The sequence below is a fragment of the Pleurodeles waltl genome, chromosome 2_2, assembly GCF_031143425.1.
Source record: "Pleurodeles waltl isolate 20211129_DDA chromosome 2_2, aPleWal1.hap1.20221129, whole genome shotgun sequence".
NCBI lineage: Eukaryota > Metazoa > Chordata > Amphibia > Caudata > Salamandridae > Pleurodeles > Pleurodeles waltl.
The window spans coordinates 293,706,289-293,730,817 of record NC_090439.1 but is presented as its reverse complement, the minus strand read 5'-3'; the positions used below and the strand labels follow the sequence as shown (position 1 = coordinate 293,730,817).

General features: G+C 44.8%; 1 protein-coding gene across 1 annotated transcript in view; it reads left to right on the top strand.

Annotated features, from left to right (window-relative positions):
- MYO10 (myosin X) overlaps positions 1-24,529 on the top strand; it is a 754,439-nt gene that overhangs the window by 511,473 nt on the left and 218,437 nt on the right. The window contains exons 26-28 of the mRNA XM_069219725.1: positions 6,706-6,829; positions 7,534-7,777; positions 8,650-8,745. Coding sequence (XP_069075826.1) covers positions 6,706-6,829; positions 7,534-7,777; positions 8,650-8,745 — 464 coding nt within the window. The remainder of the gene's footprint in view (positions 1-6,705; positions 6,830-7,533; positions 7,778-8,649; positions 8,746-24,529) is intronic.

Below are 24,529 nucleotides of genomic sequence, written 5' to 3'. Positions count from 1 at the left end.
CCACAGACCTCTCAGATGGCTGATGCAAATGAAAGGTGAAAATCCAAAACTGTTGAGGTGGTCCATCTCCCTACAGGGAATGGACTTTATAGTGGAACACAGACCTGGGACTGCCCATGCCAATGCAGATGGCCTTTCCAGGTTCTTCCACTTAGAAAATGAAGACTCTCTTGGGAAAGGTTAGTCTCATCCTCTTTCGTTTGGGGGGGGTTGTGTAAGGAAATGCCTCCTTGGCATGGTTACCCCCTGACTTTTTGCCTTTGCTGATGCTATGTTTTGAATTGAAAGTGTGCTGAGGCCTGCTAACCAGGCCCCAGCACCAGTGTTCTTTCCCTAACCTGTACTTTTGATTCCACAATTGGCACACCCTGGCACCCAGATAAGTCCCTTGTAACTGGTACCTCTGGTACCAAGGGCCCTGATGCCAGGGAAGGTCTATAAGGGCTGCAGCATGTATTATGCCACCCTGGTGACCCCTCACTCAGCACAGACACACTGCTTACCAGCTTGTGTGTGCTAGTGAGAACAAAATGAGTAAGTCGACATGGCACTCCCCTCAGGGTGCCATGCCAGCCTCTCACTGCCTATGCAGTATAGGTAAGACACCCCTCTAGCAGGCCTTACAGCCCTAAGGCAGGGTGCACTATACCATAGGTGAGGGTACCAGTGCATGAGCACTGTGCCCCTACAGTGTCTAAGCAAAACCTTAGACATTGTAAGTGCAGGGTAGCCATAAGAGTATATGGTCTGGGAGTCTGTTTTACACGAACTCCACAGCACCATAATGGCTACACAGAAAACTGGGAAGTTTGGTATCAAACTTCTCAGCACAATAAATGCACACTGATGCCAGTGTACATGTTATTGTAAAATACACCACAGAGGGCACCTTAGAGGTGCCCCCTGAAACCTAACCGACTATCTGTGTAGGCTGACTGGTTCCAGCAGCCTGCCACACTAGAGACATGTTGCTGGCCCCATGGGGAGAGTGCCTTTGTCACTCTGAGGCCAGTAACAAAGCCTGCACTGGGTGGAGATGCTAACACCTCCCCCAGGCAGGAGCTGTAACACCTGGCGGTGAGCCTCAAAGGCTCACCCCTTTGTCACAGCACAGCAGGGCCCTCCAGCTTAGTGGAGTTGCCCGCCCCCTCCAGCCACGGCCCCCACTTTTGGCGGCAAGGCTGGAGGGAACAAAGAAAGCAACAAGGAGGAGTCACTGGCCAGTCAGGACAGCCCCTAAGGTGTCCTGAGCTGAAGTGACTCTAACTTTTAGAAATCCTCCTTCTTGCAGATGGAGGATTCCCCCAATAGGATTAGGGATGTGACTCCCTCCCCTTGGGAGGAGGCACAAAGAGGGTGTACTCACCCTCAGGGCTAGTAGCCATTGGCTACTAACCCCCCAGACCTAAACACGCCCTTAAATTTAGTATTTAAGGGCTCTCCCTGAACCTAGAAATTAGATTCCTGCAACTACAAGAAGAAGGACTGCCGAGCTGACAAACCCCTGCAGAGGAAGAACAGAAGACACCAACTGCCTTGGCCCCAGACTTACCGGCCTGTCTCCTGCCTTCCAAAGAAACCTGCTCCAGCGACGCTTTCCAAGGGACCAGCGACCTCTGAATCCTCTGAGGACTGCCCTGCTTCGAAAAAGACAAGAAACTCCAGAGGACAGCGGCCCTGCTCCAAAAGAACTGCAACTTTGTTACAAGGAGCAGATTTAAAGACCCCTGCAACTCCCCGCAAGAAGCGTGAGACTTGCAACACTGCACCCGGCGACCCCGACTCGACTGGTGGAGAACAACCAACACAGGGAGGACCCTCCGGCGACTCTACGACTGTGAGTAACCAAAGTTGTCCCCCCTGAGCCCCCACAGCGACGCCTGCAGAGGGAATCCCCAGGCTCCCCCTGACCGCGATTGTCTGAACTCCATTTCCCGACGGCTGGAAAAGACCCTGCACCCGCAGCCCCCAGCCCCTAAAGAAACGGAACTTCTGTGCAGGAGTGACCCCCAGGAGGCCCTCTCCCTTGCCCAGGTGGTGGCTAGCCCGAGGAGCCCCCCCCTTGCCTGCCTGCATCGCTGAAGAGACCCCTTGGTCTCCCATTGAAAACTGAAGGAAACCCGACGCGTGTTTGCACACTGCACCCGGCCGCCCCCGCGCTGCTGAGGGTGTACTTTCTGTGCTACTTTGTGTCCCCCCCGGTGCCCTACAAAACCCCCCTGGTCTGCCCTCCGAAGACGCGGGTACTTACCTGCTGGCAGACTGGAACCGGGGCACCCCCTTCTCTCCATTATAGCCTATGTGTTTTGGGCACCTCTTTGACCTTTGCACCTGACCGGCCCTGAGCTGCTGGTGTGATAACTTTGGGGTTGCTCTGAAACCCCAACGGTGGGCTACCTTGGACCAAAAACTGAAACCTGTAAGTGCCTTACTTACCTGTTGAAACTAACAATAACTTACCTCCCCCAGGAACTGTGAAAATTGCACTGTGTCCACTTTTAAAACAGCTTATTGTGTTTTATGTAAAAAGTATACAGGCTAAAGTAATGATTCAAAGTTCCTAGAGTACTTACCTGCAATACCTTTCAAAAGAGCTATTACATGTAAAATTTGAACCTGTGGTTCTTAAAATAAACTAAGAAAAGATATTTTTCTATAACAAAACCTATTGGCTGGATTTGTCTCTGAGTGTGTGGACCTCATTTATTGTCTATGTGTATGTACAACAAATGCTTAACACTACTCCTTGGATAAGCCTACTGCTCGACCACACTACCACAAAATAGAGCATTAGTATTATCTCTTTTTACCACTATTTATACCTCTAAGGGGAACCCTTGGACTCTGTGCATGCTATTCCTTACTTTGAAATAGCACATACAGAGCCAATTTCCTACAAGCCTCTTATCCTTTCTAGAGTTTCTAAATCATCTAATTACTTCTTCCCAACATCACAGGAAAACGAACACCTACTGTTGCCTTGTGAATGAAGATGGATGGCAATAAATCACCAAAGGCCTTTTTTGATGGGTGCACTGGCCTCCAGTCAACAAGAGGATATACATTAATGCATTACTGTGTGTCGGCCCTCCGTGGTCCTGACATCTCACCCTTGTTGAAGGCTTATTTAAAAGGAGGTGCAAACACTCTGCTCATCAGGCAGATATATGGTGCAAAGACCATTAAGTAGCCTGCTCTGTTGGAACATTTAGCATCATCCACCACAAGCCCCTTTCGCTGTGCAGATTAATGATAATGCTTTAAGTGGACCATCACTCAACTTTAACCATACACAAAAAACGTATTCCTGAAACATTCTATGTCCCAGAATATCCTGCTACTGCAGGTCTCCAATTATAGCCCGCCTTTCAGTGTCGGCAGTCTTCTTTGCAACATCCAAGTGACATTTATTGCTGAGCTGGACAGACTTTGACAAATTTAATGTAAGTAAACATTTGCGAGTATCCTCTATTTTGTACTGATTGGATTACATTACATGTACATGCATGTTAGTGCAGGTGAGCGGAGGTAATACTAGAACATCTGTGGGGAGTTATTTTGAGGGTTTGACCACTGAGTAGAAAGTTATTCATGATTCTTGAATATGGCTCAATTCCGGATTGTATCTGCAGTGGAGGTAAGGAACCCCCCCCACCACACAATAAGAAAATGCAGGCATAGGGCACTCACTTTTTGCGTTACGATAAATGATACATTTATCACCTTTGGAGAGGGATTATAGAAAATTGCTCATATATTCAGAAGGATTATTACGACTCCACTGGTTTAGTGAGCCATTATGGAAATGCAGGTGCACAAAAAGAAAGAAGGAATGTGTTGTGTAGTCTTGTTATTGATTATTGAAAGATTTATAATTGAGCAATCCTGCTTAGAGGAGCACGTGGTTAGTCTAGTCTTTACACGCTGCACCTTGTTGACAGTGTTTTGTATATTATACGACCTTTCATCAGGACAAATGGAAACAGTAGGCTTTTCAGTGGCACCTAAACTTTATTGGTTTATGCTCCTTAGAAAAAAATTATTCACATTGTTGTATGTCAGCCGTTGTATTCAGCTGATGGCAGTGCCAAGGAAGTGACTCGTTCTTGGAGCGAATGCTAAGCTAATTTTTGTAGTCATGCCAATCAAAAATTATTGATCATGTGTAAATGACTGTAATTCGAGAGCCATGTTTCGTACTAGCCTCTGACAGGCTACATGCTTTGCTTTTTCTGCAGTGTTATTGGACCGTTCCCCCACCATATTTTAATGCAGTTGAGGTACCAAGAGTCATTACATGGCATTTAATTATTGCCACTAATATTCGGAACCGTGACAACGTTCGTTTTTTTACATCAAACATAATTCTTTCAGCTGAGAAGATGGGTGTAGATCCTTCTGACTGGATTCTTTCTTAGAGCAATAGATTTGAGAATCAAAAATATCTATTGGAACAACTCTTGTTGCGATCAGTTCCTAACTCATGATAGCCTGCAATGGTGAGGGCTGTAGGGTTAATAGACGTTGCCAGGTCTTGTTGACGGGCAGCAATGTGAGGTTTTCAGCATCCATTGAAGATAAATAAATAGCATATTACCTGGTTCACCGCGTCAGATAGTAACTATCACTAGCTTAACGTCCTCAGTGAGACCAGTCATTGCTTTGTGACATCATCAATCTTCCTCAGAAGTTGGGGATAATGTTTGTTCTAAATTGACTTGTGTGAGGGCTAGACTAGCTGAGATGTGGACCCAGAAAAAACACCATGCATAGAGCCACTAGCGGGGTGTGTTTCACCCATCATGGTCTAAATACCTGGTAGAATCCTTTGTAAAGTTGACTGATTTACTCAGACTGGACTGATTACCCAAAGCTCAGACCCTATACCTGCACTCTCTTTTGTGATGCTGCAAACTCTTAATGGCTAAAGAAAGTTCCTCCTTGAAAGCTATTGTCTATGCCACCTTTGTTAAATGAACACAGCAGAGAAGAAAATGAGATTCTAGTTTCAACTGAATACTGGAAAATGGTGTTTTATCACTGGATGGGAGGTAGTTTACAAGCAAGGATCTTGTGTTTTTCAGCATGAATCCTTTTCTGAATTCACATGCTGTGCATCTATTCCGCCATCTAGTGTTGGGTTCAGAATTGTGTCTTGTCCTCCACTTTTTCTCTCTGTTTTTTTGGGCATCATTGTCCATTATTTGGTGGTAAGCCCATCCCTTGTGAGACTTCAGGCGGCGCAGCGTAAGTTCCTGGGCATGGTCATCATCTTCAGATTCTTTTTTCTGCTGTTCGGTCTGGAAACACACCTGAGGAGCAAAGAAGAATCTTGGAAGATTCACAGAGAAGAGTGGGAAAGTAGTCAACCAAAACACCAAAAATCCCTGGAGGCCATGGGAAACACCAAAGACCAAGGAGAGCAGCCTTCCTGACCCCTCACAGGGGACCCCGCCAGTGAGGACCATGTGGCAGGAGAATGCAAAGGAGAGGGATAGCTAAGGAATGTGTATAACATCCCCTTTAAATTCTGTCCCAACTGCCATCACAATTTCGAGCAGAGGTGTCCACACAAGGTCTGCACCCTGTGCCTTCAGAAGGATCACAATACCGAAGAGCCAAAGCCTGCACCATATTCATATCAAAGGATCAAGACGAGATTGAAGCAGCAAGTGGCACACCACACATTGGCTCGCACCCACAGATCACAAGAATCCCTAAAGGACCTGTGCCTCTCCAGTGACGATGAGGAAAGCGTAGAAGAACCCAAGGCAGCAGAGGGAAGAGAGTCTGGCACTCAAGGGAGCATCGCAGATGTCGAGTGAGCAGAGGTGGCTAAGAAGGTGGTGAGGGGCACATAAAAGAACAAGCGACAGAAGGTAACAGAAAAGCTTAAGAGCCACGGTCGCATCCATGCCAAAACACTTGACGACCAAAGGTCTGAACAAACAAAAGAGCTGCACGGCTCCTGACTAACCCTCAGTGCCAGCGGACGCAAAGGAAGGAGCGAAGGAAAAGGGCAGGTGAATTTCGATGGGTATGCTTGTCTCTTGGTGTGCAGTATGAGTGCTTTTTGGCCTACAGTTGTAATATGGCAGAACAAAGTTGTCACCACAGATTAATTCCTGATTTATTTATTTATTTGAACATTTCCTGACGCCGTACGCCACTCAGGAGTATGTGGGTGCTGTCTGTAAAAAACATGGCAAATTAAATTTTGTTCATAAGAAAATTACATAAAGAGTGAGTTCAGTCAGACTGCTCTTCACCTATATATTGAGTAAAACTAGATCTGCTTTTGAAGAAAGGTGCAAATTGACCTGGCGTCCAGGTGGATGGTTAACGTGATGAGGAATACCGCAAGGTGTCCATATAATTCTGTGATAAAAATGACATACATTTCCTTTAAAAAATAAATAATTTGCAGGGACTGTCTATAAGAAATGTTTGTCTACAAAAAAGTCTCATATATTGGATGTGCGGTCCCTTTTGCCATAGTGCTGGGGCCTGGGGAGTGAAGGATCGACTGCGCCCTCCGTTATAACTGTCTTTTACTACCCAGGAGGGAATGGTGGCCCATTTTTATCCTACTTGCCCGAAGGCCATGCCTCCCTTGCTATGCCACAGCTGGACCTAAAGGGCGAACATGCTGCTCTGTCTCAAATAGCATGCGACATTCTAAATGTTTAATATTTTCTCTCCTAGTTTGAAGACAGTGAAGACGAATTTGACTCCAGGTTTGACACAGATGATGAGCTTTCTTATCGAAGAGACTCTGTCTACAGCTGCGTCAGCTTGCCATACTTCCACAGCTTTTTGCACATGAAAGGTATGAGAAAAGTGCGACTGTATATCTTCGATGGACAGTATGTGTTCACATAGTGCATTAGAAGTGCCAGTCCATCAGCCTTAAATTTAAATGTTGCAACTGATACCGACTGTTGCCTTGGCTTGGAGATAGATGGATGGGAAAACAATAAAAAAAAGAGCACTGTTTTCACCAAGCAAGACGTCGGTATTGGTTTTCAGCTTGAAGGTCACAGACCTGGCTTTGAAAGCATCCTCATTTTGGACGTGTGACTGTCACTTCTCTGACTGATTGCGTCATCACTGTTGACATAACGATAATAACTGCACGCCATCTTCATTACCCTCACCTATCTCTTGCTTCTTGTTGGGGGCAGTGCCAAAAGGCTTCTTAGGTATGCAATGAATGTCTAGAGTAACGCAGAAAAGTAGTCGTGAGTTTTCTTGTGAAAATTGCTGCATCCTCGGCCTGACAAACTGCAGCTTGGGCGAGCCCACAGATGTATGTATAACCTTGGTTAAGACGTGCTAATACTAAGTCTAGACAGAAACATTTATTAGGGTGCCTTTCTGGAGCTTCACAGTAAACAGTACGGGAATATTCCTGCTGTTTTAACACAGCAAGATGATGTTGTGCTTGACCCTGTACTCTCCCTTGTGAGACGTTTCCTGATGCATTTTCTCTCTTAGGTGAGATTGTTTCTCATACACCTTCCTTTCTTCTAGGTGGCCTGATGAATACCTGGAAGAGGCGGTGGTGTGTCTTGAAGGACGAGACCTTCTTGTGGTTCCGTTCTAAGCAGGAGGCTCTGAAACAGGGCTGGCTGCTCAAGAAGGGAGGCGGCTCCTCTACACTCTCACGGAGAAACTGGAAGAAACGCTGGTTCGTGCTGCGGCAATCCCAACTGATGTACTTTGACAGCGACAGCGAGGAGAAGCAAAAGGGCTGCATTGAAGTCCGGTCAGCAAAGTAGGTTTTACTAAATGAATTGTGAACTAGACAGCTTTAAATAAAATTAAGTTGCTTTATGCCTCCCAATAGAAAAAGTAGTTGCAGGGACCTCCCAGTTGGAGAAATCTGCTTTCTCGAGTTTCGAGATAGTTCCCTCTCATGGTCATGATACAAAGGAGAAAGCCTCATCCTGCAATATTTCCAGTGCACCAGGCTTGGCTTCATTTTCCTTCAATGAATACATACCTGTATCACCCTCTCAGGGTTCAGAAGTGAGTATTAGGACACTTGTGGTGCCAGATGATTCTTATTCTTCATTCGACCAGCGATTATACACCATGTTGGGTTCCAAACTCTCTGAATCTGGTCCATCTATACCCTTACCCTTTGCACCTCCTACTTTATATTCAAAAGGTTCTCCAGGCTGCCTTGAATGTCATCCAGAACATCATTAGGCTGGTACCATATGTGCCATGGTGGCTGCCCCCAGAGCATTTGTAAAGTTACTGTAAGTTTCACAGCAGCCAGGCATGTCAATACCAAATCACAAAAAGGATTATGAGAATAGATAGACAAAAAAGAAACCCTTCACTTGCCCGGTGGCTATCCTGGACTTTTTTCCAAATACTTGGAGTTCTGGACAAGGAAACGTAGGAGTTTGCAGCTAACATCAACTGCTATACTTGCTTCTTTAAGTGTTTCACTGCATTTTGACTGTGACATTCAAGCGTACGAGGAGCACCTTGGCTTGCATGACACATGGCGATTGTCTTTATTTGTTGAAGACACAGATGAGATTTGTTTACAAGTAGTGGGGAGAAAATTCCCAGTTAACAGGTAGTAGAGTTGTGGTGCAAGGATTACACTAAATGTATTAACTTATTTTTCAGAGAGATCGTAGACAACACTGGCAGAGAAAATGGTATAGACATTGTCATGGAGGACAGGACATTTCACTTGATTGCAGAGTCCCCCGAAGATGCAAGGTGAGTGTGCTGACATCAATGCCTTACTCACCTTTTCCCACCTCGCCTTTATAGAACTTTTGGTGTAAAATGGTAGAGAGCGCCAGCCAGAGCTTCCATTTTCACTGGAGAAGATTTCTTGAAGGATTTGAGTAACTTGTCTCTGACTATTTCATTAGAGCATTGAGAGAGTTGTGCCAGAAAAGTGTCTCAGATGCACTTTATGATCACACCTATGTGTTATTACTCGGATAGCAGGCACACAGTGGATGCCTTTTGGCATTCAGCACCATTTTGCCAAACAGAGCACTTTTGCCTCAATTGGTGAATTCAGAGGTAGGGCTTGATGTAAAGCTGGTATTGCTGGAAAAAAATATTTTTCACAGATGTCATATGTCTTAGCTGTAGCTTCTGGCAGCAAGGTGCATCACAATACTGTTGTCACAATTGTATTTTTTTAATCACATTGACGGACTGCCAACACAATAGAAAGATCTGGCCTATCGTCCTTTTTTACAGACCTTTGGTCTGATTTCACGCTTATTTTTTATCTTGTGCCAGGAAGTCAGATGCAAAAACCTGTAGCTAAGCCGGTGCTCATGCCCTTTGCAGTGAGTGTTTTCATGCTTCCTTGAAGGACCTCGCCTACAACATGCATTTTCTGCGTACCTCCTACTTCAGGTGCACACAGTCGCATCTTTCTTACTTGCAGGCATGGCAGCTTTAAAGCAATGGCAGTTAGCTGAATAAGAGCTGACGCCTGCCCTCTGGGTAGTTGGCGAGCCTCCCAAAAATCAGTTCTTTATATTTTAACGGTATCTCTCAGCACAAAAAAAACATTCCTTTGCCCAGTCAAACCTTTCTGGGGCAATTTTCTTAGTGTTGTGAGGGCACAAGGGAGAGGGATAATAGATTTACAAGGTGCTGGCAAAATCTAGCTTTCATTTGACATTTGTCATTAGTGGTGGTGGCGCACCTGATTTGTCTGTCCTTGTCTGTCACATAACTGCCGTACAACTTTCTATGTGTAGGATGAGGGGGACCAGATGTAAAATATTATTGTCTGCCTCTGGTGAATTACTCACATTATCTTTCCTCTGCTGCTGGTCTCCGCAGGTGTTCCTTGTGTCTTCTAATCTTCAAAATTTTGCAAAGCGATCCAGGTGATGTTCAGGGTTGTAGGTAGTTTATGCGATCTACTTTAATATCAGCATTCGAAGTGATTTTGTGTTTACAGTTGTAGCTTCAGTGGTTACCTAGCCCTACTGCATTATTAGGTGGTTTCAGCCACCTGTATATGATGCAAAGGCCTAGTTTCTGGCAGTGATAAAAGAACAACGTAATCTTTATTTTGAAAGGAGCAGCGGCCTTTTTCAGTGGCACATGGAATATGTTAACATCAGGTTAGTTCCGAAAGACAAGGAATCCAAATAATTTAAGAAATTTGCACCAAATGAGAGGGGTGATGTCACATGACCTACCCAAAGAGCTACTTCTCACGCAACTGGCATTCAGCCACACACTTCTGCAATTGCATTTCAGAAAAGCAGGCAATGTGTGGTAGTCTCTTTTGCAAAACAAAATCTGTCTGGTATGAGGTTATCTCATGGCAGCAGAATGCAGCTTGCTATCTCTGCTTACAATCAGTCCTGTTCTTTAGTATACCTTTAAAGCCACCTCTTCATGCCTCGGCCATGGACACTTTCAGAGGAGAGATCTTGTTGTTCCTTGTCCCTTTGCCAAACACTTAGTCTCTGTATTCTATCCACGAATGTGGGTTCTCTGTACAAAGTTGCACAAAAGGAATGTTCGTTGTTGTGCTGAGGGTGCGTTTAAAGATGGTTGCATTGATAGCCCTGCTTGGTCACACCTCTTTTGAATTTGAAACTTGTATTGCGTGGGAGGTGATATGATGACAACAAGGTTTTTGTCAGGAACAGCCGTGGTACAGGATTTGATCCCCAACAAGGTATAACAAAAGGCATTCCACAAGACATGGTTATTGTTTAATTAATAACAAACTTCCAGCAGCACAGACTTTACCTCCTTGCCTCGGAATAGACCACAATGCATTGCATAAGAAGTCAACACTCAGTTGTGCACTTTTTCACAATATTTGTCTGTCTACCTTCTTGGATAAAAAAAAAAATCTAGAGTCTGTTCGGCTGCGCTAGTTGGAAGAAAGGCCTTCAGCAGGTGGCATGCCCCTCCTTCCACCAAAACAAACATATTTGTGGCTTATTTTTATGTGAAACTTTTCTAACTGAAGAATTTGGTTGATCAGGAGGATTTGCACTGTGCAACAGTCTCAGCAAAGAGGGGTGTAGAGGTGAAATGTACCATACCTAACACATTAGTGGTTTCCTGTGCTGGAAGTTGGCACTGAATTCTTTAAACAGTCTGATTACAGTGAAATGTTCTTTTGTGGTAAATGAGGTTTGTGACAGCTTCGAAGAAACTCATTATTTGTTTTCCTATATGCCAATTACATTTTGCGAAGAGATTAGAGGATCATTTTCCTATACCACTTGTATTCTTGGCTGCAGTCCAAAAATACACATGTTCCTTTGGAATTAAGGGTTCTGTCAGATTGAGCAGCGTTCATTGAGTTGTGCACATCACCTTTTGCTTGCTCCTGAGAGCTCTAGATGTGCCAGCATCTGTAAAGTGGGAAGTAAAACAAAGTATGAGTCTTTACAAGTGATGAGTAGACCCCAGTCCGTTATTATTCATTTGCACATTCCCAGTTGCAACATATTTCTCACCAAAAGCCCAGCCCCTTTTGTGTCTAGGGTGATGGAAATGTGTGGATCATCAAAGGTTTAAGTTCATATTGGGTTTTTTAATTTACTTATTACTGTGCATAAACCTACTAGACTGTCTAAGCGCTGTGAAGCAGAGAGTAAGCAACAGTGTAAATCAGATGATAGTAAAGTAATGAACAAATAAGCCACTGCGGTCTGAAAGGGCAGTTTAAAACTGCTAAATCGAGGCTGTAATGTTAATCAATGGCAAAGCCCAAACTCCCTTTTTAATGTGTTTACATTATTTCTACAGCAGGCCTATCAAGACCTAGAGTAGGGTGCAGCATATTAGAAAAGTGGAACATGTGCAGAACATGTTCTAGCAGTAAAAACCTATAATTGTTATTGGGAGAGACTGTTAGCCCCATTGGTGAGCGCTGAGTTATACGTTGAATACCTCAGGTGTGGTAACTTCTGAATGGGACTATCAAAGTTGGGACTTTGAGGTATCAAGCCACTCATTACATTAAGCCCCGCTGGATGCCCATGTCGGAATTAATGGAACTTGTTGCCACATGTAACTTTTTGAAAGTTGCCACTCTGTTGCCCAGTTTTCCAGTGGCCATTTGCTAAGGCTGGCTACGTGACAGCCTTCTGCCTCCTGGGGAGGTGTGTCAGTGGCTCCCAGGCCAGGAAACAATAGGGGCCTGCTACTAGAGGAAGTTTTGCCTCTTCTTGGCAGGAAGACACATAGGGTACTGGGCCAAAAGGTGAGCTTCAAATGGGAAGCCGCCTTTGTAGGGAAAGTGGTAAACACACTAGAGACTGCAGGGATGAGGAATTCCTATCGCCCGGGACATCTTGTTTGGGGTCAAGGGCAACAAGTTTTTATGTTTACTTTGTCCTTGGGACAAGTAGGCCCAACCCTCTGCAGCACAAACCCTTTGGCTGTCTGTTTACAGAGAGTGGAACTCTCTGCAGTTGAGGTAATGTGTTTCCAAAAGATAATGCTGTTCGAACTTGTATTTATGGTTCATTATTTGAAATCCTTCATTATTAGGGTGAGTGCTGTAAATAAATGTTTTAAGGTCACACTTCACTACTGATGTTGGTTCCAGTACAAAAAAAAAAAACGTGTATACACGTTTGAAAAGTTTAGGCTATGAGGCTAAGTATAATGCTCCCAGAATGCTCTCTGATTAGATGCAAATGAAGTGTCATTTAGTAAAATGTGTTGGTGCATGCTAGTATTTCCCAAAAATATTTCTAATGGAAAATCAGTGTAACCATTTTCAACACGATTATGGCAAGCATGAAAATAAACAAACACTGACAAAGCCAACTGATCTGACATATTTTTATAAGTCTTTTAGTTTCATCAATGCGTGTCTTGTTTTGACGTGGCTTTTGTAACACTTTATTGTTGTGGGAGCTATCAGGCCCTCAACACTGTAACAAACACTGGCAAAAAAAAAACCAAAACGTTTTTGAACTCTAAAAGCACACGTTGCCACCAGTGGCATAACAAAGGCCCCGCAGCCGCTCTCCTGGGGGCCCCTTCAGCACAGCACCTGGCCTGAGTGAGTCTGGAGAGGGGGCTCCTCCATGTTCTTTGCAAAGGGGCACCCTCCAGTTTTGTTACGTCAATGATTGCCACTGTAGTTCCTGACACTGAATAAACTACTTGTGGAAGAGCAGAATGCGATCGCTCACAGTAAAGCCAGCCGAAAGAGAGAGAAATATAAGTTTAATAAAAACAAAATGTTTTGTTAACACCAGACCTAATTAGGGACCAAGACCCACATATAGGTAGCTTTTTGCATGTCGCAAACAGCGACTTTCGCTGTTTGCGGCGTGCAAAAAGCACATTGCGATGCACAAACCCAGTTTTGCCATTCGGTAACCTGGTTACCGAATCGCAAAACGGGTTTGCGACTCGCAATTAGGAAGGGGTGTTCCCTTCCTAATTGCGACTCGCAGTGCAATGTAGGATTGTTTTGTGACCGCGAACGCGGGCGCAAACCAATCGCAGTTTTCACCCATTTCAAATGGGTGCTAACACTTTCGCTAAAGGGAAGGGGTCCCCATGGGACCCCTTCCCCATTGTGAATGTCACTGTAAACATTTTTTCAGAGCAGGCAGTGGTCCTGCGGAACACTGCCTGCTCTGAAAAAATGAAACGAAAACGTTTCATTTTTCGTTTTTGTAATGCATCTCGTTTTCCTTTAAGGAAAACGGACTGCATTACAAAAAAAAAAAAAAACAGCTTTATTCAAAAGCAGTCACAGACATGGTGGTCTGCTGTCTCCAGCAGGCCACCATCCCTGTGAGGGCCACCATTCGCAAGGGGGTCGCAAATTGCGACCCACCTCATGATTATTCATGAGGTGGGCATTTGCGAAGCCCTTGCGAATCACAGATGGTGCCATCCTACATTCGGATTTGCGACTCGCAAATTGCGAGTCTCTCTGACTCGTAATTTGCGGGTCGCAAATCTGAACCTACTGACATGTGGCCCCAAATTCTTAAAGTCACAAAAGTGCACCCATGGTATATGTCGTACCCCTATAAAATATTTGTGAACTGTATTTTAGCATGGGTAAATACGATGTGTAGATTTGCTCATGTGAAAATCTATTAAGCATTTGCAAGTTCATTTTCCCTCCAGCCACTTTCTTCCCAACCCTGGAAGAAGTTCTAATTCTGCCATTATCAGGAGTAAATGTCCAACCTTTCTTATTATGGGAAAATATTAGAGAGAAGCTGGTGAAAATCTTTAAAACATGCAGGTTAGTAGGTTTGCAGACTCAAAGGCATTTCAGCCCTGGAACTATTGCTTACTGCTTCCTCCAGCCCCAGTATGCAGATCTGCAGAAAGGTGGAAAAATAAGGAAATTGCTACAGTAGGGATTGAAACTGCAAGTATTCAAGCCCTACTAAGGTAGTAGCCCTGGCATAATCAGAGAGGCTATTATCAGAGCTCTTACATCAGGGGTGTGGAACTTATTAAAATATCTACTTGCCCAGGGGACAGGTTGCTTCTCAAATCTACTTGGCCTGTAAAAAGAAATACTTGTCTCTTTGGTGCCATGTAGTGTGGCGACAAATTATGGCAGCAATCTCATTATGTAAGAGCTCTGATAATAGCCTCTCTGATTATGCCAGGGCTACTACCTTAGTAGGGCTTGAATACTTGCAGTTTCAATCCCTACTGTAGCAATTTCCTTATTTTTCCACCTTTCTGCAGATCTGCATACTGGGGCTGGAGGAAGCAGTAAGCAATAGTTCCAGGGCTGAAATGCCTTTGAGTCTGCAAACCTACTAACCTGCATGTTTTAAAGATTTTCACCAGCTTCTCTCTAATATTTTCCCATAATAAGAAAGGTTGGACATTTACTCCTGATAATGGCAGAATTAGAACTTCTTCCAGGGTTGGGAAGAAAGTGGCTGGAGGGAAAATGAACTTGCAAATGCTTAATAGATTTTCACATGAGCAAATCTACACATCGTATTTACCCATGCTAAAATACAGTTCACAAATATTTTATAGGGGTACGACATATACCATGGGTGCACTTTTGTGACTTTAAGAATTTGGGGCCACATGTCAGTAGGTTCAGATTTGCGACCCGCAAATTACGAGTCAGAGAGACTCGCAATTTGCGAGTCGCAAATCCGAATGTAGGATGGCACCATCTGTGATTCGCAAGGGCTTCGCAAATGCCCACCTCATGAATAATCATGAGGTGGGTCGCAATTTGCGACCCCCTTGCGAATGGTGGCCCTCACAGGGATGGTGGCCTGCTGGAGACAGCAGACCACCATGTCTGTGACTGCTTTTGAATAAAGCTGTTTTTTTTTTTTTTTGTAATGCAGTCCGTTTTCCTTAAAGGAAAACGAGATGCATTACAAAAACGAAAAATGAAACGTTTTCGTTTCATTTTTTCAGAGCAGGCAGTGTTCCGCAGGACCACTGCCTGCTCTGAAAAAATGTTTACAGTGACATTCACAATGGGGAAGGGGTCCCATGGGGACCCCTTCCCTTTAGCGAAAGTGTTAGCACCCATTTGAAATGGGTGAAAACTGCGATTGGTTTGCGCCCGCGTTCGCGGTCACAAAACAATCCTACATTGCACTGCGAGTCGCAATTAGGAAGGGAACACCCCTTCCTAATTGCGAGTCGCAAACCCGTTTTGCGATTCGGTAACCAGGTTACCGAATGGCAAAACTGGGTTTGTGCATCGCAATGTGCTTTTTGCACGCCGCAAACAGCGAAAGTCGCTGTTTGCGACATGCAAAAAGCTACCTATATGTGGGTCTTGGTCCCTAATTAGGTCTGGTGTTAACAAAACATTTTGTTTTTATTAAACTTATATTTCTCTCTCTTTCGGCTGGCTTTACTGTGAGCGATTGCATTCTGCTCTTCCACAAGGAGCATATTGGCACACAAAGTAGTTTATTCAGTGTCAGGAACTACAGTGGCAATCATTGACGTAACAAAACTGGAGGGTGCCCCTTTGCAAAGAACATGGAGGAGCCCCCTCTCCAGACTCACTCAGGCCAGGTGCTGTGCTGAAGGGGCCCCCAGGAGAGCGGCTGCGGGGCCTTTGTTATGCCACTGGTGGCAACGTGTGCTTTTAGAGTTCAAAAACGTTTTGGTTTTTTTTTTGCCAGTGTTTGTTACAGTGTTGAGGGCCTGATAGCTCCCACAACAATAAAGTGTTACAAAAGCCACGTCAAAACAAGACACGCATTGATGAAACTAAAAGACTTATAAAAATATGTCAGATCAGTTGGCTTTGTCAGTGTTTGTTTATTTTCATGCTTGCCATAATCGTGTTGAAAATGGTTACACTGATTTTCCATTAGAAATATTTTTGGGAAATACTAGCATGCACCAACACATTTTACTAAATGACACTTCATTTGCATCTAATCAGAGAGCATTCTGGGAGCATTATACTTAGCCTCATAGCCTAAACTTTTCAAACGTGTATACACGTTTTTTTTTTTTGTACTGGAACCAACATCAGTAGTGAAGTGTGACCTTAAAACATTTATTTACAGCACTCACCCTAATAATGAAGGATTTCAAATAATGAACCATAAATACAAGTTCGAACAGCATTATCTTTTGGAATCACATTACCTCAACTGCAGAGAGTTCCACTCTCTGTAAACAGACAGCCAAAGGGTTTGTGCTGCAGAGGGTTGGGCCTACTTGTCCCAAGGACAAAGTAAACATAAAAACTTGTTGCCCTTGACCCCAAACAAGATGTCCCGGGCGTCGGGCGATAGGAATTCCTCATCCCTGTACATAATGAGATTGCTGCCATAATTTGTCGCCACACTACATGGCACCAAAGGGACAAGTAGATCTTTTTACAGGACAAGTAGATTTGAGAAGCAACCTGTCCCCTGGGCAAGTAGATATTTTAATAAGTTCCACACCCCTGGACTGGCTGCTTTTTTGTTCCGGTAGACAGGTTAGCATTGGGGACAGTATGGGGAAACGCTGGCCAAATCGTTTTTTCCATGGCCTTGTAGCCACATCTCTAGGACAGTCTACCGAGCTCCACACGCCAACAGAGGCATCCCAGGATTTTGGGAGTAGGCAGAATAGGGCCCTCCGGGATAGCTAGATACCACACTTCCAAGGAAGTTATCATCTGGCAGAACGGAACCTAGTAGCCCATTGACTAGTGACTGCAACCACCCCTGAGGACACATTATGGGCATAAAAGGGGCTATCCTGGCACACAGAACTTATTTCTCCCTTGACTGGAGAAGAGGACCGAAGATGGATTACCCTGCTGTTCCTTGAACTGGCGAAGAAGAGGCTACACCGAAGTTGGACTGCATCTGCTGAAATATGTGACAGAACAACTAGGTCCTAAACAACTATAGCCTAAACCACTACTGCTAAACAACTAAAAAGTCTCTACAACTAAGTACTGAACAACTACTGTCTAAAACAACAATTTTGCCTGAATAACAATTGCCTGAACAACTAATTTTAAGGTAAGATTTTCTTTTTGGTCTTTATGGTTTATTAGTTCTTTAGAAAAAAATAATATATATATATATATACACATATGTATGTTCGATGGCACGTGTAGCTGCAGATACACATGCTGTGCATTATCCTGCCATCTAGTGTTGAGCTAGAAGCGAAGAAGTCTTTTCGAGTCACTGGACCGAGTGGCTCCTCCCTTTCGGCTCCATTGCGCATGGGCGTCGACTCCATCTTAGATTGTTTTCTTTCCGCCATCGGGTTCGGACGTGTTCCTCTTCGCTCCGTAATTCGAATCGGGGAAACTTAGAAAATTATCGAAATTCATCTGTATTGTTTGCGTTCGGGACCGGTTTAGTATCATCACATTGGCACCGACAACAAGACCACTTTGGCGGCACTTCGGGGCTTCCGCACTTAATCAAGGCCTGGTCGGCCCGACCACACCCGTCGACAAAGAACTAATGGACCGGACCCCTTTCCATTTCTGTCCGAAGTGCCACGCCAAGTATCCTTACACAGACCAGCATCGGGTCTGTAACCTGTGTTTCTCCAGTATTGGATCTTTCATAGATTCACATCCCCGTCGTCGAGGTGGGAGCCTCACGGTAAATTTAAATATATAAAAAGCAGTAAGTCAGTAAAAATAAAACCAGTAGGCCCAAGTAGGCCTCATAAGGTATTTTACAGTCTATCCACTTTGTTTTGTGAAAAGACCCAAACTTGAGTATCAACCAATCAGGATTCAGCCCCTCCCAAACACTCCCAACAGAGGCTGAATTCCCTCAGATTTTCTACCGCACGTCGTGTGAAGGGAGTCTCCCTGAGCTCTGCTCAGTTTTTTTCCTATTTTCTGACTGAAGATTGTTTTTTCTCTCAGGAAACTAGTTACAACTTTACTATGTCTGAAAAGGCAAAGAAGGGTCTGTTCAGAGACTGTGACAACTGTGGGAAGAAGAGACTACATATTGATGACCCCCACAAGAAGTGTATTTACTGCCTTCATCCAGACCATAAGGTGAGAGACTGCAAAATCTGTCGCACCTTTAGTCAAAAAACCCTCAAAGACCGAGAGGGTAGACTTCTCTTATGGCTGCAAAAACAAAAAGCCTTAGAGCATCCTTCATCAGACAGCGAAGAGTCACCACAAACTTCTCGCCCTCAAAAGAGAACAGGTGAGAGAGAGAGAGGTGCGGATGAACCACCAAGAAAAATACACAAAAAGACTAAACAAGTCTTAACTGAAGAGGCAGTTAAACATGGACCAAAAAAGGTTCATTCAGAACCTACTACGCCGTTACACCGGAAAAGCACCTCAAAGAAACCATCCCTGTCTCTGTCACCACAAAAAGAGTCAGAAAAACTCTTTTTGGTGAAAAAACAACCGTCGATGACCGCCCCGTCGACGACAGTGTCGACGGTAACAGCGACCACGGTATCGTCGACGTTCACAACACCATCCTCACCGATGATTATGACGTCGTCACCTTTGTCATCGACGACGATTATTACTGCAAAAATCTTCAAAAGAGCTTCGTCGGCAAACACATCGTCGACAGCGGAGGCTTCCTGGGTTCACAAATCATCCAGGGCACTCCCATCTACGCAAACTACGTCGGCGAAGCGACCGTCGTCGCTAAAATACCCGTCGACGAAGGGACCGTCGACTAAGGAAAAGACGCAGTCATGGACGGAAGCGTCGACGAGAGACCCGTCGACGAGAGACCCGTCGACGACAGTACAGTTGACGACAGTACCGTCGACGAGGGAGCCGTCGACGAGGGAACCGTCGACGAGGGAACCGTCGACGAGGGAACCGTCGACGAGGGAACCGTCGACGATGGATCCGACGATTACCACAGCATTAACAGTTTACAAACCTTTGGACATTTCACCAGCTCATTCCTCATACCATCATGAGGACTCCACCAGATTCTTACCCCTTTCCCTTATTAATATAGGAGACAAGCCATCTGATATTTTGCCGATGCATACATCACCAAGTAAGGTGCTGCCATACCCACCGCAACATCTTTTAGACGATGAGGATGATGACGTTCAAGGCATGTTTGGGGCAGCTAGTAGCCCGTCCCAACTAAATGTCAAATGTCAAGAGTTTGATGAAGAAGAGGATCAACATTACCAGCATAGTTATGCTTCAACATCTTATCCACAGACAAACCAACCATCGCCTCTAGCTATGCCTAGCACATTAGTGACAGATTTACAACATATGTTGAAGGACTACTATAAAAGGTTCCCACCGTCAACTCAGTCCACGCCACCTAGACCTCAGAGTTACCAGCAAGCTCAAACTACTAATGTTTCCGAAACGCCTCAGGCTAGTAGACCTGTAACTAGCCAAGCTCCGGAAGCTTACCTCTCGTCGGACGACGAAAGGGAAGAGGGCGAGTTAGCAGATTCAGCTGCTAGTGAATGGGACGACTATCTCGTTCCCACACCATCTCCACCTCCAGCAGCTCCAGTGGATTCTCCTCCAGAAGACATAGGAGGTTTCCATAATATCATAGAGAGAGCGGCGAAACGTTTTGGCCTGGAAATTGTTTCCCATGAAACTGAGTGTTTTTTGTATGACTTTAAAGAGCCATCAAAGAGATCTGTAAGAGCCATACCTATTGTGGATTTTTTGTGGCAGGAGGGTTTGAAGGCAATGAAAAACCCGGCAACAGTGCCTTCACAAATGCCAAGGCTAGAGAAAAAATACAAGGCCCCAGATGATTCTCCGGCCTGTTTAGTCTCACAACCGAAACCTGACTCGGTTATATCACAGGCGGCTCAACGACGATCCAAAAACCCCTCTACACCTATTGCGTCTCCCCCAGACAAAGAGGGAAGGAGACTAGACAATATTGGTAAGAAATTCTCCTCGGTTGCTGCAGTAACGGTCAAAGCGGCAAATTCCCTCGCCATCCTGGGAAGATACGATCGGCAGATGTGGGCAGACATGTCCGTTTTTGTAGATTCACTGCCAGAAGATCTCAAGGTGGAGGCTAAAAGGGTCTTGCAGGAGGGAGAAAGGGTTTCCGCAGAGATAATAGACAGTGCAATAGATATTTCCCTCACTGGCTTTCGACAATTAGCTGGAGCAGCAGTCCTGCGCAGACAAGGGTGGCTTAAAGCTACTTCATTCAAACCAGAAGTCCAGACTCGTGTTCTCGACATGCCCTTCGATGGAGAGAGTTTGTTTGGCAAACATGTCGATGATATGCTGCAGGCTATCAAGACGGATACCGATACGGCAAAATCCCTAGGTACCCTGCAATATAAAAAACTACCTTTTCGTGGAGCAAGGGGTAGAGGTAATTACTCCTTTCGAGGTGGATACCAACAATACAGGTCACAATATACATCTTCCTCCACAGGACCAGGACATCAGCACCATCAACAACAGCAGCATTATCGATTACCACCAGCCGCAGCTTACAAACATCCGGCTAGAGGAAGAGGAGCTGCCCGAGCAAGAGATACAGGCAGAAAGCAATGACCAGCGGATAATCTCAACACCTCCCCAATCAATATTGAAGGTCGGAGGTCGCATCAATTCTTATTTCCCCAAGTGGAAGGCTATAACATCGGACAGATGGGTACTAGATGTGGTGACCAGAGGTCATACTCTGGAATTCATCCAAACACCACCGAGTGTCCCACCATCGGGTACACCGCCTCTGAGGTTGAGCCAACTTCTCAGGGAAGTAAGGATAATGCTAACAAAAGGAGCAATAGAACCAGTCCCTTTATCTCAAAGGAACAAGGGATTCTATTCCCGGTTTTTCCTTCTCAAGAAACCCTCAGGAGACTGGCGCCCCATCCTGGACTTGAGAGCACTAAACAAGTTTCTAAAGAAACAATCGTTCAGGATGGTAACGTTGCAGGATGTCCTGCGTCTCTTAAACACGGGCGATTGGATGGCATCCCTAGACCTCCAGGATGCTTATTTCATATCCCCATATATCGCAACCATCGCAAATTTTTAAGGTTCAGGGTAGGAAGTATGCACCTCCAATTCCGGGTTCTACCATTCGGTCTCAAATCAGCCCCCAGAATCTTCACAAAAATGCTAGCTCCAGTAGCAGCACATCTTCGCCAGGCAGGTATCCAGGTCTTCCCTTACCTGGACGACTGGCTTATAAAGGCACCCTCAAAATTCCAAGTAACAAATCATATTTCCTATTGCCTTCATTTGTTACACAGCCTGGGGTTTGTAGTCAACTACCAGAAATCTCAGATATACCCCAAACAAGAATTGAGTTTCTTGGGAGCAATTTTGGACACAGTACGCAGCAAAGCGTACCCATCACACGAGAGGAAACAAAAGTTAACCTCGTTGGCAAACAACCTATCCAGAAAAAAGTTCGTTTCAGTCCGCATCTACAAATCATTGCTCGGAATGATATCATCGTGCATTCCGCTAGTCCCAGATTGCAGACTCCATATGCGACCCCTGCAAGAGCAATTGGACATACAATGGACACAGGTCCTCGGCTCCTTCGAAGACAAGATTCGCATAACGCCTCTAATGAAGAACACTATGAGGTGGTGGGCGACTCCAACCAATTTCTCAAAAGGGCTGTCTTTTCTTCTTCAAACACCAAGTTACATAGTAACAACGGATGCCTCTCTCGAAGGATGGGGTGCACATTGCCAGGACCTGCAAATCAGCGGAATCTGGAATCAGCAAGAGAGCCAGCTCCACATCAATTATCTAGAACTCAAAGCAATACACTTAGCTCTAAAAGCTTTCTTGCCAAAGATACAATGTTCAAGCGTCTTAATCCGGACGGACAACATGACCAGCATGTTTTATCTAAACAAGCAAGGAGGCACAAGGTCCCTACAACTCTCGCAGCTAGCCCAACAAATTTGGACATGGGCCATCAAACACAATATTTCACTAAAAGCGGAGCATGTGCCAGGACAGATCAATGTTCTAGCGGACACCTTGAGCAGGACAGTAATTCCTTATCACGAGTGGGAGCTAGACCAGAAAACTCTCAATGGCCTGTTTCTATTATGGGGCAAACCGAACTTAGACCTATTTGCCACTCTCGAGAACAAGAAATGCCAGTTCTACGCAAGTTGGCTTCCCCAAAAAGATTCGTGGGGGAATGCGTTTTCGATGAGATGGTCAGGAGTTTATGCCTACGCTTTTCCTCCGATCCCGCTCATTCCGAGAGTCATCAGAAAAATGAAGACGGAGGGGTGTCGACTTCTACTCATAGCTCCCAGATGGCCCAGACAAATATGGTATACGGAGCTCCTCATGCTCTCCGAACGACCACATCTACCACTCAGACAGAGTCCGACTCTTTTAACGATGCACCAGGGACAAGTCACACACCCACATCCGTCGTCTCTTCATTTGTCGGCTTGGCTCCTGAACACAATGAATACTTAAATCTCAAAATCTCCCCAGAGTGTAGAGACATCTTAGCAAAAGCTAGAGCTGACACTACCAACAAAACCTATAGACTTAAATGGAAACGGTTTTGTGTTTGGTGTGCAGCGGAAAATATACATCCTTTATCTTCTACTCCGGAACAGATACTTCCATATCTCCTGCTCCTGGCAAAATCAGGACTTGCATATTCTTCCATACGGGTACATCTGGCGGCAATCTCCAGATACCGCAGATCACCAGATAAACTCTCTTTGTGTTCCACAAGAATTGTCAAACAATTTATGAAGGGCCTTTTTCGGGTCTTCCCGCCAATTAGGAAACCCCCGCCTCTATGGTCATTGAATGTTGTGTTGATGCAACTCATGAAAGCTCCTTTTGAGCCGATCCACAAAGCTGACCTAAAATTCCTCGCATGGAAAACAGCGTTACTGTTAGCTCTTACTTCGGCAAAAAGAGTCAGTGACATTCAGGCGTTCACCATCAAACAGCCGTTCCTCCAGTTTACAAACTCAGGTGTCATCCTGCGGACAAATCCTAAATTCATTCCGAAAGTTCCCTCAACATTTCATTTAAATGAACCAGTCATCTTAAAAACCTTTTTTCCAAATCCGCAAACAGTGGCGGAAAAAACATTACATTCTCTCGATATTAAAAGATGTTTAAAGTTTTATCTACAGAAAACTCAGGCCATCCGCCAGTCGGATCAATTATTTGTAGCGTTCGGAGGAACAAAGAAGGGACACGCGGTGTCCAAACAGACTTTAGCAAGATGGATTGGCCTGGCGATTCAATTCTGCCATTCAAAAGCAGGAAAGCCGCTCCACACCAAGGTGAGAGCCCACTCTACAAGATCGGTAGCCACTTCAGCGGCACTCTTTGCAGGTGTACCACTACATAGCATCTGTAGAGCAGCAACATGGTCCAGCCAACACACATTTACAAGACATTACTGTCTAGAGGAGACAAACCAGGTCGATACAGCAGTGGGACAAGCAGTGCTGAGGCATCTATTTCGTTAAGGTGAGCCTCTTACACATCCCACCACCACACTCGAGGTATGGTCATTAATGGTTCATTTTCTTCTACTGTTTAACGTGTCGTATTCTCCATAATAATAGCATAAACTGTGTCAGGATTTCTGGCCACACACATTTTATTGCTTTTATATTCGTATGTTTGTGAATATAAATATAATTATATGTAAGTGCATATTTAAAACTGAACTAATGTGAATCACATCACGTATAGAATTACGATGGAATTACAGTCAATGTAATTCAGTAAGTAAGAAAACATTACTGCTCGTTACTCGGATTCAAGCATGTGAATCTATGAAAGATCCAATACTGGAGAAGAAAATTAGTTACTTACCTGTAACTGCAGTTCTCCAGTATTGGTATCTTTCATAGATTCACATGCGACCCACCCTCCTCCCCTCAGAGGCTCCCCTATTATACAGATATTAAACTTCACACTCCTAATAGAAAATCTGAGGGAATTCAGCCTCTGTTGGGAGTGTTTGGGAGGGTCTGAATCCTGATTGGTTGATACTCAAGTTTGGGTCTTTTCACAAAACAAAGTGGATAGACTGTAAAATACCTTATGAGGCCTACTTGGGCCTACTGGTTT